At 47.3% G+C, this 18,323-nt stretch overlaps 1 protein-coding gene and 1 pseudogene across 1 annotated transcript; one reads left to right on the forward strand and one right to left on the reverse strand.

The window, feature by feature from the left end:
- Positions 1-4,463: 4,463 nt before the first annotated feature.
- Positions 4,464-6,893, forward strand: LOC133921206 (annexin Gh1-like; annotated as a pseudogene).
- A 588-nt stretch (positions 6,894-7,481) lies between these two features.
- LOC133920361 (uncharacterized) lies at positions 7,482-8,669 on the reverse strand. The gene has a single exon (XM_062364979.1). It carries the CDS (start codon positions 8,420-8,422, stop codon positions 7,883-7,885), a length of 540 nt encoding a protein of 179 aa, XP_062220963.1. The 5' UTR covers positions 8,423-8,669; the 3' UTR covers positions 7,482-7,882.
- Positions 8,670-18,323: the final 9,654 nt, after the last annotated feature.

Raw genomic sequence — 18,323 nt, forward strand, 5'->3', positions numbered from 1 at the left:
CCTCCTCCCCGGCGTCCCAGAATGGCCGTTCGGCACAGCTGGGCCGCGCCTCAACGCCGACGTGACGCGCGGGGGAGCGCCAGAAACGGAAGGGGGCGGACGACCCGGTTTCGGCGTGCATGCGGACAGCGACGCGCCCCGGGCTAACGTGCTCGGGTCGGCCGATATGGCGTCAAATCGGCTCGGGATCGGATCAGCTTTCGCGTACGGCGCGCGGCCTAGCGTATCCACGGAACCACTCGCTCACTTCCGCCTTTTGCCCTGTGTGCTTTCCGACGCCCAACGGGCTCCCGCGCCTTTCGTGAGAACGGCAAGCGGTGAGGCGGTGACGACTCGGCGGGGTGGTGGTCTTGACGCTTGGATGCCTCCTCGTTCCGAACTTTCGAGGGCGGACGTGTCGGCGTGCTCCGTCCGGGCGGTTTGGTGATGCTTTTGACGTGCGAATTGGCATTTCACATGGCGATTGGAGCGAGCTGCGGCGACGTGTAAATCTGCTTGCCACTAGCGTGGATCGGACGTGACTCGTAATACTTGGTGTGTTGTGTTTTTTTTTTCGTGAGCAAAAAGGACTTGGTAAAGTGACTGTACGACGCGTCTGCCCTGACACCGTGAGAATCAGTCACATGAATGGATGCGGTGATACAGCTTTTGAGTTGCGTTTTCTTTTAATTGTTTATTGCATCGAAGCTTTGCTCTCTGAATTCTACAATTTCTACCTGCGACATCGGCATCAAAAGTGAGCCGTTCGTTTTTCGAGTCCAACTATACGCAACATGCATGCATGAACACGAAACCGAATCGTATGGTAGCCATGAGTCCGTGCATGACGTCGATACCGTGACGTACATGTGCAAAAAGTTCGTATGCGATGCCATTGGCATGTCGTGCAAAGTTTCGGCACGAGTTCAGTACGTTCAACCGGAAGGAGGAGGGCCCCAAGGTTCCAACAGCAATACACGAGCATTTGAATTCTCTTTTGGGAAGCCAACAGCAATACACCGGTGTACGTTTACGTTCAGGGCTTCAGGCACAAGCCGATATTGTATATCGAGATGAGATGTTTGTGCCGGGAGTTGGCCGCGGTTATTTTCCTTTTAGCTCTGCCTAACTGCTTGCCACTTTGGTATAGTAGCTAGTAGGACTTAGTCATATAGACGAGCCACTTGTTGGAAGAGGTTTGTATTTGGATCGCTGGAACTGACAAACCTAAAGATGACCTAGATAGCAGTCTCTTTTACCTGCACCCCACAACTTGGTTTCCACGAGGTCATAGGCTCACAGCGCGTGTTGCGTGCGGTGCGCCACGGGTGATCCGTTAGTGCGTGCGTTAAGCTTCTCGGCCTGACCATGTGGGCATGGCTAGCACCGTGCCTTTTTTAAGTTCTGAAGGCGTGCGCGTCCTCGTGGCATTGACACTTTACGAGTTGGTACTGGTACTGCTGGGCGATCCAGGTGGTGCTAGCTGCCGGGTAGGTGAACGAGAGGCGAGCACACGTATATATGAGCCTTTGCGTTACGTGGCTGAGTGGCTCGTCTGTTCTTCTTTCGGAGTTGCGTCTCTTGCATTCTTCAGACTTCATTTTTTTTTTGGGAGTAGTCTCAGTAGCATGGAGTGTTGATCGTGCTGTCATGGACCAAGACTATACCATCATATCGTCACACGTGGTGCTGCCTATCCACGAATCCTAGTCGAGATGTCTGTAATTATGGATTTGTGTTCATCACCCTGGCCCTGCTCAAAGTCACACCATCACTGCATGCGCCAACGAGCATGAGGCGACTCTTCTCCCCCATACGTCCGAGAATGTCGAGTCGGCGCAGCTGGGCCGCGCCCCGACGCCGACGTGACGCGCCTGAAACGGGAAGGGGGCGGACGCCCGGTTTCGGCATGCGGACAGCGACGCGCGCAAGCTAACGTGCTCGTGCCGAGCGATAATGCGGCGTCAAATCCATCGGTACGCACGTCGAGCTAGCCTGCTGCATTGCCTTTGTGAATTGTGACTGCTGCCTAATCCGAACCGGTTCGGCGAGTGATGGGGCGGCGAGGGAGTGATGACTCGGCGGGGTGCGTGGTCTTGATGCTTGGGCGCCTAGTCGTTCCGAGCTTTCGGAGGCGGATCAGACGTGTCGACGTGCTCTGTTTGGGCGGTGTTCGGCACTGCTTTTTGACGTGCAAAACTGCAAATGACATTTCACATGGCGTTTCCGGCTATTCGGAAGGCGGTGAGCAGCTGCTTAGAGCTGAGCGCATATGCGTGTAATTCTGCTCGCCACTAGCGTGGTGTGTGGATGTCACTCATAAGGGCTTGGTAATATGTCTTTGGTTTTCTGAGCAAAAGGATTTGGTCAATTGACTGTACGCGTCTGCCTCATTGGTTCCTTAGTTCATATTTTAATCTCAAATAAACTTACATTGCTGAGATTAATGCAGGTTCATGTGCATAGCACAGGTTCAGTGCATAACAGCATCACTGATGCCATTGTCCAGTTCTTGATCTGTTAGTGCATAGCACAGTGTTTACTATGCTTGCAGATTCACTATATTCAAACAACAAACAGAATGGCATTTGCACGTTTAGTACTACATATAGTGGTCTTGCAGACTAAAAATTAGTGTCAATGTTTGCATATTTACATACACCATCATCGCATTAAAGATAAAAAAATTGATAGTTAGCATTGTTTCCAGGAGAGAAATATAGCTATGAATGATCGCTTCAGTTATTTGTTATGGGTGCATCATGACCAGCAAAAAATATGATTTTTTGTTTGGGAAAATGTGATGACGTATCAGCAATTGCTTACATTCCTCCAAAAGACAGATATATTCATGCCTGTGTGCAATTTTTTTTTTAGAACGGCAGGAGCTATACCGGAATCATTTAAGAGAGCGAACAGAGAGTGTTTACAAAAATATTTACATGAATTAGTATGGCCTAGGCCTAAAAAAGAAAAAGGAGATAATAGTCGCTAAACGAAACTATAAGCAACTAAGACAATAGAGCGTTAGACCCTGAGGACAAGATTGTCAGCCCATTAAAAAAACTACACGCCTCATTTGGAGGATATATTCTACCGTTTAGTTTGCAACTTGATTAAGTGTTCTTGTTAAATTTTGAAAGGTGTGATAGTTTTTTTTCCTTCTATACATTCCATAAAATATAGATGGGGACGTCATTTATCGCATGTTGCTGTTTCTTTGGTGTGGTCGTTGGGTTCTTTTGGTATGGTCGTCGAAACCTCGTGCCACCATGACCGGTGTGCAAATCAGATAAAAAACCAAGTGAATAAATATTTTGGTTGATAAGTGTGATGAGTCATTGATAATGCTTGAGTTGAGTTGGCCTTTGTTAGCATGTGTGTATTGATGTTTGTTCTTGTTTATGACTAACTCGAGTTGTAGGAGAATGGAATTAGAATGATTTTCTCTGAATCAAGTTGATTTGTTCTCATTGGATTACCTGGTGTCTGCGAAATTGGTTTCACCAGATGATCCAGTGTGGTGCTGATACTGACGCCAGAGGTTTTCAGTTTGGTGGCAAAATTTGAAATGAGCACGGGATGGTCCGGTGTTGGCTACTTATGTGCACTGGACTATTTCCAATAAAGAATGATGAAAACTGGGTTTTGATGAGTGATACTTACCGGACAGTTCGGTGATGAACTGTATGAGTAATAGAGAGTACACCAGAGCTTTTTTTGCAAAGAGGGTGAAATTGTGAAGTCTGGTGCAGTGGTACTCACCAGAAAGTCTTGTGTGCAGGGTTGAACACCGGACTAATCACCGGACCATTTCTTACAGAGGGATTGGAATATTGTGTTCTGTTAGAGATGAAGGTACCGGATGTTCCGGTGACTAGACAGTGAACACTGGAGCAATGCACTAGACTTTTTCTTGTAAATGCGAGATTCTCCAGTGCACAAAGAAGTTGGACTTACCGGATGGTCTAGTGTTCAGAGGTAGAATACACTGGAACATCCGATGTTCACGATTTCTACAGAATGTTCTTTCATTTAATGATTTTTGTTTTGAGCTAATCTGAAGATGGTTTAGAATAGGAAAACATGTTTGCTTATTTTATGATGTGCAGGTAGTGGAGGCGACTTGACAATTGATGATGAGATGATCGGGGCCAAGTAAAAGGCTTGATGCTAACGATAAGGAGGTCAAGTAAAGTAAATAGGTGTCATTAGAGAGATATGTTTCTCTAATAGACACAATAAAATAGCATAAAATCTCTTAATCAAAAGATATATCTTTTAATAAAAACACCCTATTACTAATTGATTGGTAATTGTAATCAAATTCTACCACATGCGTCGTGGACACGTACGCGTGCTGACTGACCTCACCACGGGTCCCAAATGCCAACCAGGCCGCGAAAACTGTTGTCGGTGCGTGTGTTGTCCGACGCCCCGATCGAGCGAGCGAACCGCGTGCCTCGCGTATCGCACCTCACAGCGCCTGCTCCCCGCGCGCGCGCGCGCCTCGGCCCACACTACACTCTACACATCTCCCCACCCGGTCCTGAATCGGCGAATCCCACCGAGGCAAACAGAGAACGAGCCTAGCCGAACAGAAGCAATGGCGACGCTGGCCGTCCCGCTCGTCGCCGAGGACTGCGAGCAGCTCCGCAAGGCCTTCCAAGGTCCCGCTCCCACCGACCATGACATGATCACTCGCACGAGCGCGCATTTCTTTGCACGGGCTGACAACTGACGCGGCCTGCTTCTCTCTCTTTCTCTTGCTGGATCGCAGGATGGGGCACGAACGAGAAGCTGATCATCTCCATCCTGGCCCACCGCGACGCCGCGCAGCGCCGCGCCATCCGCCGGGGCTACGCCGAGGCGTACGGGGAGGAGCTGCTCCGCGCCCTCAACGACGAGATCCACGGCAAGTTCGAGGTAACCAGTCGATAGATCGAAGCACGCGCGCTGATCGATTACGATTGGGACTCTGTCTGATTCGCAATTAATTGACCCCTGCCACCAGAGGGCGGTTATCCTGTGGACGCTAGACGCCGCGGAGAGGGACGCGGTGCTGGCGAACGAAGAGGCCAGGAAGTGGCACCCCGGGGGCCGCACGCTGGTCGAGATCGCGTGCGCGCGCACGCCCGCGCAGCTCTTCGCGGCCAAGCAGGCATACCACGACCGCTTCAAGCGCTCGCTCGAGGAGGACGTCGCCGGCTCGCCGCGCACGTCACCGGCGACTTCCGCAAGGTGACGACTCCAGATCTCTTCTCACTTATCACGACGTGGTGCTGTTTTCATATGTAGAGATCCCATCAGCCGATCTGCGCTTGTCATTGTCGAAATGTGATCTTGAGCTGTTTTTTTTTTCCATCTCAAAGTTATACAAATCGCTAAATGCAGTGCTTGCACTGTGATACGGTATAAACTCTTTATGCTCTTGGTCCCATGACTAGAATAGTGCATTCTGAAGATGAGATGTTAGATGTCACAAACCCGATGATCCTGTTGATACATTTTAACTAGCCTAGTGTGTTTTTTTCCTGGACCTTGATACAGCCGATTTAGAAGCATGAGTGCAATGATGATCCCATATGAGAAATATATGCGATACTGGTTTCCTTGATATCCTTCTTTCACTGAAAACTGGACCATTTAGTGGTTGTGAACATGTTACCCTTGAATTAAGTTGGATGTGCTTTCTGTTATAATTATTTTTTTGAACAAGAAGATAGAGGATTCTCTAGCTTATATATTCATTGACAATCGCCAAGCGATTCTGTCATCATCATCATCATTATCATCATCATCATCATCATCATCATTATTGGATAGCTACTGATTCAGAACCCTCTTGTTTTGAGTGGATTAAAACAACTGAGCGTTGGTAAAGGGAGTTCTGAATACCGCTATGATGGCCCAGAAGCGAACACTTCATTGACTCATTCTGAAGCCAAAATACTTCATGAGAAGATCCATAAGAAGGCTTACAGTGATGATGAGATCATCAGGATCCTCACCACACGGAGCAAAGCTCGGCTACTTACAACATTCAATAACTACAATGATCAGTTCAGTCATCCAATCACTACGGTAAATAATAATAAGTGACCTATTGTTAGTAAAGTTTATTTTCCATTCAAATTATGAAGGCACACCACAAAACATCTGTACTGTTACCTATGCCCCTCCTTTCATGGTTGAAATTTTTTTGTGCCACTCATTTGAGTTGCACTATATAGTTCTAGAGAATTCGGTCAGTCAATAACTGAGGTAAAAATAATTACATGTTGCACAACTTCGGTTCATTCATTGACACTATTACTGTTATTGTTTGCCCTGCATTCATTTATTTGTCAGAATTCAAGTGCCTATTCAAGTGCTCATAGATTGCTAGAAGAGGAACTGTTTACAATTTTGCGAGAAATTGTTTGATTGTTCATAATGTTGTCTGTTGCTCGCTGCTAAAAGGATGTGAAAGCTGATCCCAAGGATGAGTTCCCTGCAGCACTGCGGGCGATCATCCGATGGTTCACTTGCCCTGACAGTTACTTCGAGAAAGTCAATCGACTGGCTCTTGGAGGAGTGGGCACAGATGAGAACTCTCTCACCAGGGTCATAACTACTCGTGCCGAGGTCGACCTGAAGCTGATAAAGGAGGCCTACCAGAAGAGGAACAGTGTGCCGTTGGATCGCGCTGTTGCGAAAGATACAACTAGGGACTATGAGTCTATGAGGATATACTCCTTGCCCTCCTAGGGGCAGAGTGATGCCCATCTCTGTTCCTTCTAGTTTTTGGGATGGGAAAATAAAACTGCATAGAACTGCAAAATGCTTGCTTGTTTTTGAACAATAATAACTTGTAACCTAGCCTGCACAGCTGTGCTCGTCAAATAAAATTTTCTATTGGTTTTTCATTTTTAGCTACACTCAACACTGTTCTTTCAGGTGTGCAATCAACATTGTTGGTTCGTTATGATTGTTTTTTCCTGATGACTAATAAGGATATTAAAATCAGATGATCATTTTTTCGTAAATGATCAATATATGGGACAACCATTTTTCCCTGGTAATTTAGGGCAATCATGAAAAACAGCAGTTTTCGCTTAGCTAAAGCATTGAGAAGGCACGAAATAATTTGGTGGTCAGCCAAAAAAACATTTTTTATCAAGTACTGACAATCTGAGAACCAAATTGACTGTTCTGCCAACACGATTTCACGAATTGTGTTAGAGGATGTCTGTCAGAGTTCGATTCAGAAAAAAAAAATGAATAAACAAACAAGCTTTTTTTAGATAAAGAAAATACAGCTTCCGATCTCTATTCTAACAGGACGTCAAGTCATTTGTAAATGTAAGCACCCGTGCCGATTCTGGGATCCGATTCTGGGATTCGATTCTAGCCAACTGAGCTCAGTAAGCACAACAGTTCTAGTTTGACGGTAGGATCAGCGGGAAAAAAAAACTCTTAGTAGGAAGTAAAAAACTAGAATCTCATGACGCGATCTGGTGACGAAAAACTTGAGTGGTGCTTTTCATTTTCAACCAAACTTGTCAAGTTTCATGACTCATGACCAAGACTTACTACAGTGCAACCTGTTACTTGCGAGATACGTCTCTTACATGGCACTTGCAGGTTTGCATCAAGAGATCACGGGGAGCTGGCAACCTGAGAAAAAAAGGTAAAAAAGAAAAGGAATAAACACTGACACGGTGGTTCTAAGAGGCGGTAGAACATTTATGAAAATCAAGTTAATATATTTGATATTACACGAGCATGAGTGCATATTTTGTTAAAACAATAAACACAACTTCCATCGTTTAGCTGCCTATACATGCACATAAACATGAACAGAACGAAATTACCAAGCCAGTTACCATGCTCTGATTGCATTAATCTGGCTGATAAGTACTCATTCAATGGACAAATCGGCCCACGGGTCGAACTCCGGCGACCCGAGGTCCGACAGCCCGTCAAACACGCTCGCCGGCGCGCACTGCGGCGGCTGCGCCATCACAGGCTGCACGGCCGGCGCGTCAGGGCTGTTGTAGCCGCCGGTAGTACTATTGGTCGCCTCCGAACTGTGTCCATGCCGTTCACCGCTACACCCTTGTCCCGCGGCGACGGCAAAGGGGTTGGCCGCGTGCACCCTGCGCGGCAGCGGCCGGAAGATGGCGGCAGCTGGGAAGCCTGTGAGCTCTTGTACCATGGTCCGGAAGTTGGCAACGTCGGTTGCCACAACGGTGGTTGACGAGCGGCGCGATGACGGCCGCGCCGCGTGCTTCTTCTTGGCGCGCCGTGGCTGCACGCTGGCCGCGGATCCGTCTGCCGCCGGGAGTACTTGGCCGGGCTGATGCGCGGAGAGCTGGAGCGAGGGGCCCGTGGCACACGGCTGGTAGCTCGCGTTGAACGTGGTACGAGCAGGCGTGTGGTCTTGCTCGCAGGAGTACATCGGTGTGAGTTGAGCAGGGAGGTCGTGTTAGGATGACACGATCACACGAAGCAGTGCGGCGGGTCGCAATGGGAATTTGATGTGTATATATAAACTTGGCTGGAAACTGGAATCGTGTCATTCAGGATTCTACGGTGTCAGTGATGGCGATGCCAGCTCCTGGGAGGACCAGCTCAATTGCCTATCAGATGGGTAGCTGATACTCGCAATAATCAATACTACTAGTTTAGTACTTTAGCTTAGCCTGCAGGTATGCATCTCAGCCAGAGTACGTGGTGGTTTTGAACTTTTGACTTATGCAGTGAGCGACGACACCTTTAACCTTATCTAGATGTGAACCAAGTAGTGTAAATTGAAATGTGCGGGTGAGCAGAACAGTAAGGTTACAAGTTGTGTTCAGGAAGCTGTCCTGGAGAAGGTTCGGCCCTAATGGACCAAGTTGCAAGAGCCAATAGGACAGATCAAACAGTTGAGGAGCGTTGCGAAACGGCATGGTGTGCGCACCGGTTTGGCGAGACATGGCTAGTGGTTCCGCCGCGTCGGATAGCTTTCCGTTCAAGTAGGACGGACCGAAAGCGCTGGGTGGCCTGGGGTCCTAGATTTCGACAAACTCGCCACAGCTCTGCTTGTGCTGGCTATGGCACGAATGGAGATCCCCAAATAAGACTTGTGTTGGCAAGGAAACACCATGCACAAATACAGACATACTACTTTTCGCCGTTTGCACCCAGATAATCATTGTTGGTGAATAAATATCTTATACGAATAAAATACGACGAGAGTCAATTTATAGGGGTGGCTTAAGTTTGGAAGAGAAATAGAGACAAACAGAACACCATCAATGATTTTTTGGACAAGGTCCTCTTTCACCATATACACACGGTCTGTATTTATAGTGTCTTACAGAGTGCAAGTGTACATACATACTCCTATGAAAAAGGTTGAGATACAAGTTGTCGCTATACAACTAGGACATAAGGCCAGCCTGGTAAAATATTGCTCAGACTCAAGTAATTTTGTACTTACTCTGATGACATTATCTAAATGTAGCACTATAGTGGCATCATGTGGTTGCTGCTCATGACCGGTTGCCGATTGCCGCGCCCACCCTATATAAGGTGTTAGATCGGTCATCTATTAGAATGACATTAAACATCGATCACTTTATGGGAGACAGATGATGACTGATGGGCTCCCTTTCTGATGATCTTTCTGAGGGGCTCAACCGTCTCACCAAGCCCTCCAGGAGTTAGTGCCCTCTGGGGGTTCCTAACCCTCTGAAGGCTTGGGGCTCCGTAGAGAGTTTAGAGCCCATAGGCTCCAAAAGGATTTGAAGCTAGGCGACTTTCAGATCCAGGCGAGTGGAGTCTAGGCGTGTCGGGGGTATCTGATGGTGACCCTCTCTAGGCGACATCATTGTTCTTTCAGTGTCAGCCACAATCAAGATCGGGGTCAACTCAGTGGTGGTCATAGGGCCCTCATTACGTACAGCTATGGGGCTGAAGTCGGCATAGCGCACACTTGGTCGCAATTACCGTGTGGATTTTCGCATAGGTGTGGCTGTGGAGCTAGCCACCTTGGTGGTTTTCTTCTTTGGTGGCATCATACATCTCCTAGTGCTTCTACACGTATTTTATCCCCTCGGACGACGCTAGCTGTTAGTGAAAGAAAATACGTCTTCCACGAGCAAAGTGCGGCGAGAGCCAACCCACAGGGATGGCTCAAGCTTGGAGGAGAAGTGGAGAATAACAGAACATCATGAATGATTTTTTGGGCCAAGACCCCCGTCACCGTGCACCCACGGTTTGTATTTATAATGTCTTACATAAGGCAAGTGCATGCATACCCCTATGAGAGGGGTTGAGATACAAGTTGTCGCTATACAACCAGGACCTAGAGCTGATCTGGTAAAACATTGCTCAAGTCCAGGTAATTTTGTACTTACTCTGATGACATCATCTAACCGTGGTAGTATAGTGGCATCAAGTGGCTGTCGCGCGCAATCGGTTGCCGATTACGGCGCCCGCCCTACACAGGGTGTCACAGCAGCCATCAATTAGACCGACATTAAATGCCAGTTACTTCATGACAGGTAGATGATGGCTTATGGGCCCTCTTTCTACTGATCTTTCTAGGGGGGGGGGGGGGGGGCTCAAGCCCCTCACCAAGACCTTCTGGAGTTAGTGCCATTCGAGGGTTCCCAACCCTCCGAAGGCTTAGGGATCCGTAGAGAGTGCAGAGCCTGTAGGCCCCGGAATGGCTTCGAAGCCAGGCAACTTTCAGACCCAGGTAGGTATAGCCTAGGCCCGTCGGGGGTCTTTGATGACGACTCCCCAGTAGTCATTGGTGATGGGAAGATAACCAAATTCTGGTGCTCAACCTAGCTAGTTGTACAGTGACCCAAATACGTGGCATTGGCCATTTACCAGCTATCAAAGGCAAAAGGAAAGATTGTGCAACAAGCACTGTAAGAAACTCTTGGATCTTGGACCTAAACTTCCCGGTGGCCCTAACGGTAACACATCCCATAGAATTCGTCAATCTATGGACCGCAATTGATGGACTAAGCCTTAACCCCGATGAGCCTGACAGTATACGGTGGAAGTTCACGCATGATAGAGAATACACATCTTCGTCCCTGTATTGGGCACAATTCTTTGGATCCGCCTATGTGCCCTACCAAACATTAATATAGAATCCCTGGACACCACCCAAGTACAAATTCTTTGCATGGCTGGTAATACAAAATCGGGTCTGGACAGCTGACAGACTAGCGGCCAGAGGATGAGACCATGATCCGCCCTGCTCACTTTGTCGTTGGAACCCAGAGACAGCCTTACGCATCCTGGGTGATTGCAAATACATTAGAAGGATCTAGTACTGTATTGCATATTATATGGGGTGCTACGCTTTAAAGCTACATATGTGGCAACAAGTACAAATGATACATGGCTGGTGGACCAATATCACGATATTAAAAGATATGCCATGGAAGGCCATCTGCATCCTGACTATGGTTGTGAGTTTGGAGGTTTACAAGGAGGGGAATACACGGATTTTCCAGCGCCAAGAATCCCCTACCTAAACTCTCGTCGCAAAGATAAAAGAGAAGGCCCAAACTTGAATTCTTGCCGGAGCGTGCTGCTTGACTAACCTAGATATCTAGTCTGCTCCCGACTTGTATAGTTTTCCCCCTTCTTCGCTTTCCTTTCAATTTTTTTCTGACTTTCCATTTTTTTTGGCCAAGGTTGTTTTGGACCAGCCCCTTTTTTACTGTACTTTGTCAATGAAATAAGCACATCCAGTGCTTGTTCGTTCAAAAAAAAAAAAGTAGGACGGGCTCGATCCACATTCGTGCACTGCCTCTGCGACATGTCCGCCTGCTCTCCGCTGTGCGGACTGCAGAATGCAGGCCGGTGGATTGGTGTCTCGCTTCCTCGCCACAAGTAACTTCTGTGACTGAGTGACAAGGGAAAACAAAGGGGGTTCCGGGTTCCATGCTTCGCTTGTCTGATTTCTCTCCAAAATCCACGGTCAGGTACACCCGAAAAGCCATGTCGATGCCAAGAACTAGCGATCGGTCGCCTGCAGCCGCAGTCGCGGTCAGCCGGTCACCCAAACTTGAGAACTCCATCCATGTCAAAACTGAGCCAACTAATTACTACAGCTCTATTACAAGACGTCGACAAGTAGAAGAATCGTATCGGGATCTACCATCCACCCATAAACTACCTTTGACGTCTCGAGACTTCGCTGAAGCACATGCCATGACACTGCATAAGCCAGGAGCACGATAGGTAGGACTGGACGACCGGTGCAGCCGTGCGTCGTGTGATGCATGGTGTCACCGTGTATCTGGTGTTCAGGCGTCGAACTCTTGGCCTCGGGAGCACGGGATAAGCGTGGACCTGCGGAGATGCGATACTTAACTTGAAAAACTGGGCGCATATCCAGTGCGATTTCGGCTGTGGTGTCATCGCTGGCTGCAACTGCATGTTGGCTGCAGCCAGCAGCAGAGGAAGTCGTGCGCGTGCAGCTTGCAGTCGCTCTCTGAGAAAAAGGAAGCGTACAAGTACCTGGCAGGCGGGAGCATTTGCTTTACCACCAAGTAAATGGTCGCCGTCTCACTGAGATTCACAGATTTTATACCCGGTTCAGTGTAACCGAAGGATAAGAACAACCATGGCGAAGCGAGTCAGCAGACGGCTATGTAAAACTGTTTTTAATAGCAGCTGAATGATTCGACTGCTAAGAACCATACGACGTTACGACCTAATATCTGTGTTCTTGTATTCGAGGAGAAGAAGAAAAAAGACAAGAAAGTGAGGGCCGCTGTTCTGGGTTTAAGCCTTCCATGCCCGCAGCCGCAGCGTTCCGTGCTGAAAACACACGAGAAAGCACGCGTATTGCTGAGGCGGCGGCGCGGCGGTCACTCCTGATTACGCGGCCCTGTCGTGTGCCGCTAGGCCTCCGCGTGAATCGACACGCATCCCAGACGGTGCATCAATCTGAGCTCGAACGCAGGTGGGCTCCGTCGCTCGCTTGGCGACTTGCCAATCCAGCTAAGGCTCGATCTCAACCTCGGCGTGCATCCGAGCAGCCGATTTGCCAGGCCGGGACCAGATTGGACGGTCCAGACGGACGGCCTACACGAGTTGAGCAGTCCAGAAGCAGCGGGGTGGAGGTGACGGCCTGCCAGCCCGCGAGAACCGGGTAGGCAAAGGCAGGCGACATGATTCGGGATAGTGTGGGCTTTGTTAAGGCCCTTTAGCCCAATCCCGCAAGGCTGTGTGCTATCTAGGGCACAGTGAAACACATTAGGTATGCTTGTTTTCGTTGTAAATTGTGAAAAATAATATGGAGAATTTGAATTATAAAAAATTAAATTATAAAAAACTAAATTGTAAAAACTAGATAGCATAATCTGTATAAGCTGGTGGAATCTATATTGTTAAATTATTATAATCTGATGGTTAGATTGTTACAAACTGAATTGTGATAAAAATCTGTTTGACTTAGCTTGTAGATTATGAATAGTTACAGATTACAAACTAAAATAAATAGGACCTTAAACTCTGTTTATTACCTTGGACTATCCACTTCGAAGAAACTGGTCATGACTCCTTTCATAGTTATACTATCATTAGGGTTACAACTTGAACATCAATTTTTACTAAATAAACACTTTTACTTTGAAAATTGCACATTTTTACACTCACTCTTGTTACCGGTCTCATTCGAGTCACACGTCTGTACATCATTGTGCAGTCATGATCGCTGTACTTAATTAGACGTTAGTTGCACAGTACAGCAGGATATGGCGATTTGGATTCACAAACTACCGTCTGGCGCCATCACGTGCGACTTAGCATCGGCTTTGATCTCGAGGTCTCCAGCACACGACAGAGACTGCACATCGGAAGTCCTATTCAAACGGAAACAAGTTTTCAGGAACCAAAGCTCTGCAAACTTTGTTTCCTGAAAACCACACGAAGGTTGGATGTAGTCTGCGAGGATGCTGAGGGCATGCACAGTGCTCTAGATATCACTTATCTGTAACATTTATTCATGTTATTTTTAGATAGTAATGAAAACAATTTATATAATACTCCTATGCAATACTATAGATATTAATAACTATTTATACAATAGTTTAAAAGTAACAGATTATCTAATAACATGACTTCAGTACGTATCATCCAAAATCATGTGACATCTCTTATACTATTCAGTTGCCATCACTTCATTGCATATGCCCTTAGAAATTGTACAACAGCTGGTTAAAGCATTTATACGCATGGCTTACACGTGCATTTATCCGGGATCTGTTCGATCAGATGTCAATGTTTATACATCTTGCATTCGATCACGCCATTGCATGAAACCCTCTCCAGAACTGTTTATTCAGTCGACGACAGATAGAAACCGTGATGAACACGCTCGAACTTGCTGAAGCGACTGTTGGTTGTCCGAGATGTACCACAAAAATACTCGAGCCGGCGGCGAGCTGTGACGGACACGGACCCCGTCAGCGCAAAGCTCCGGACGGCTGATTTTTAGGTGTGCCGGTCGACGATGTTACACGGAAACGATTGCCATTGTTTAGAATAGCTACACATCATGCGAACCTGATTAGGAAAATCGAGCAGGGAGGGTTGACCATACATGCGAGTTCGTGTCACGTCATGTCACCAACGAGGCCGAGAAACGACGGGAGACCGGCATATAGAGTTGGATACAGATAAATATAGCTTATTTTATATTATTTTTTATAAAATTAGAGTCAAATATAAATAGTACCAAATAAATATTTTTTAATTATGTATCTTATCTGATTTTTTTAAGTTGCCATCGGAGCGAATGATGATATAAATTTTTAGTTAATTCGATAGATATAAATTTTTTACTTCATTTATATCCTTACGCAACACATTAGATAATATAGGAGTGCAATAAAAATGAGCACATAGAGAGTGATCACTAAGATGTAAAAACAAGAATATTTAATATTACCTATCTACGAATTTGTAGCAATCTACTTATATATTATCATATTTTTAAGAACAATAACAATAGATTTTCTCGTAACATCTCACGTTCGGATATTTCAGACGGATAACATTTATCATATATCATATCTTATTTTATTAAACCCGAAGTCGAACATGAATAGTATCAGATATATATTGTTGCATCATATATTTTACTTCGTAAGCCTGCATGTAGAAAATATCCATCTTATTTTCATCCCGGTATGTACAGTAAAATGAGTCTACTACGATAAAACAGTGCAAGGAGCGGCAAAATACTGTAGCAGCAACATTCATCTTTACTATGGAACAGACTTTGTCATCTACTGACGGTTGATATAGCAGTCAATCTTGGATCCAACGGTTCGCAACCCCTTCTAATACATTTTGCTATGCACATAATACCCCTCTGCAGTAATGCAGAGATTTGAGTAAAAAAAAAAAACTAAGAGGAGCATCATGCGTTCCTTGTTTAGCACGTCGTACACGTTTGGGGCGAGCTGACCGAGTCGGTGCATGCACGGTACAATAATGGAGCACATTGTGTCCCACGACCCGCACAACCGAAGGATCGTGTCGTGCGGTCGTGTTTGGTTTCATCTCTCGCGTGCGCGCCGCCCCCTACACGACCGAGGACTCCGGCCGTCCGGCGTCCCAACGCGCCGCCAAGTCAATGGCCCGCTGGCTGGCTTGTGGATGGCAGGGCAGGTCGCGACCCAATAGCAGCTGACGACCTGGCGTAACAACTTTGTTTACATTGGTATTAACAGCATTTTTTACTAAAACTCATGAATTGGACTAATACACGATAAGATCACCAGCAACCCCATCAATTATAAAAGTTGGGGAAAAAGCACGCTACATATCAGCATCTCACTCACCATGCATACCAATAGTAACTAACATATATGCTGCATTGTTACATAATCTAAGTTAAAAACAAACTCGATAAGAGATAGAATAAGCTCTTGATTTCCCTGAACGCTGCAGCATTCAAAGTCGAATCATACTTATTGCTTATAACTGTTGTAGAACTTGGATGTTAGTCTGACAACTCTTGCCACCCTAGAGATACAGCTTCTCTCACTGCATGAAGGAGAGCTTCTGCTTCTACATATAAAACATTCGCAATATATCGGATATGACCTGTAGCTGCTACTAGAATGCCACCGAAATTGTCCCGTGCGATGAAGTGCATACCTTCTTCAAGTACTACCGCTACCAGCTTGACAGGCAGGCGGCAAAGTCATCTTGTTACATAACCACGTTGCCTCACGTCGACATCGCCTCCAGCCACAACCGCGGGGCTCCGAACGACCCTGCCTCCGTTGAGCCTTACCGCCACGGGACTCCAGATTGCACTTCCTCCATTGAGCCTCACCGCAGCTACCGCTGAGGGGGTCACAGACCGTCTCCCTCAGCCTCCCCGTTGACTTCACCTCTGGCATTAACATGATGCTCTGGCCAGCCTCGCCTCCGTCAAACATCACCATGACTACATAATGAGGAGAACGTGGAACGCCTCCCTCAGTCTCATCATCGACTTCACCTCCGGCCTCGCCACGATGCTCCTGTTGGCCTCACCTCCGTCAAGCATCACTACAACTACATGTTGAGGAGGTCGCAGACCGCCTCCCTTAGCCTCGTTGTTGACTTCATCTCTGTCCTCGCAACGATTCTCCAGCTGACCTCACCTCCGTCGAACATCGTCGTGACTACTTGTTGATAGGGTCGTGGACTGCCTCCCTCGACCTCGTCGTCAACATCGCCTCTGGTCACCACCGTGGAGCTCCCTGCCTCCTTCGAGCCTTGCCGTCGTGAGACTCCGGACCGTAGTGCCTCCATCGAGGCTTGGCACGGCTACTGCTAAAGGGGTCGTGGACCACCTCCCTCAGTCATGCAGTCGACTTCACCTCCAGCCTCACTGCGATGCTCCGGCCGGCCTTGTCTCCGTTGAGTATCACCGTGACTACATGCTGAGGAGGTCGTGGACCGCCTCCCTCCGTCTCGCTGCAACATTCCAGCCGGCCTCGCCTCTGTTGAGCATCACCACGACTACTTGCTAAGGGGGCCACAGACTATCGTCCTTGGTCTCGCAATCGACATTGCCTCTGGCCACCACTGCGGGTCTCTGGACAGCCCTACCTCCATCAAGCCTCGCCGCCGCGGGACTATGGACCGTACTGCCTCCATTGAGCCTCACAGCGTCTACTGCTAAGGGGTAGCGGACTGCCTCCCTCAGCCTTGCTGTCAAATCCGCCTCTGGCTATCATTGCAAAGCTCTAGACGACCTTGCCTCGTCGAGCCCCACCGTGCCTACCGCTGAGCGGGTAGCGGACTAATCCATCAATCTCACCGATGACTCCGCCTCTGGCTACTGTCACGGGGCTCCGAACGGCCCCACCTCCATCAAGCCTCACCGCGTCTACCGCTGAGGGGGTAGTGGGCTGCCCCCTCAGTCTTGTGGTTGACTCCGCCTATGACTACCGCCATAGGGCTTCAGACGGTCTCACCTCCATCAAGCCTCACCGTGTCTATCACTAAGGGGGTAGTGGGCTTTCTTCGTGAGCCTCACCGCTGACTCTGCCTCTGGTCACCACCTTCGCTCCTTGCTAAAGACGTCTCGCTACAACGACAGGGAACGATCCAGGAGAGTCAGGCTTTAGAAATGCTGGAACTAGTTTTCTGTGCATCCGCTTGCCCCTTGGGACCTCGGAACTGGTAGATGAGGGGTGTTGTTGGGAGAACGCCCCGGCCGTGAGATATTTAGACATTGTACTAGAATATTACTATAGCGATCATAGTATCCTAGTTACCACACAATATGTAAAAAGGGTGAAAGGCTTAAAATACCCTCATATTCTTATAATTATAACATAATATTTTAGAGGCATGGTAGTAATTTCTGTTGCATCTTCTCTTTATAAAATAAACCCTCAAAAACCAAAAAAGGGGAACTCCAAGATTTCCCCGTGACACCGACTTTCTCTCCCTTCACCCTCTGTAAAAAAAGCTCTCACACCATCTTCAAACTTAAGTCCTTTTTAGTGAACATGACTCTCGTTATGTTATGTCTTGTATATGTTTTCTGCCCCCAACAAAACCTATGGTGAGTAGTAATCAAGTAAGGGGAAACATAAACGAACAAACCTTCTGAAACAAGAACCTTCGTACACATTTCCTTTTATACTCACATTATTATTGGGTACATCTTCCTGCTTTGCTTAGTACTTTGTTTTATGTTAAATCAGATTGCTCATTGCGCGCGTGATTCTGTTTTCACACAAAACAACGTTTAAAATACAGTCCAAAATACAATACCGCAATAACTTAAACACAAAGACGTTTGACCTAACCAAGCACTTGACAAC

The sequence above is a fragment of the Phragmites australis genome, chromosome 6, assembly GCF_958298935.1.
Source record: "Phragmites australis chromosome 6, lpPhrAust1.1, whole genome shotgun sequence".
Classification (NCBI taxonomy): Eukaryota; Viridiplantae; Streptophyta; class Magnoliopsida; order Poales; family Poaceae; genus Phragmites; species Phragmites australis.

What these genes read in the sequence shown, in the direction of transcription:
- LOC133920361 (XM_062364979.1), bottom strand. Translation starts at nt 8,422, where the DNA reads ATGTACTCCTGCGAGCAAGACCACACGCCTGCTCGTACCACGTTCAAC.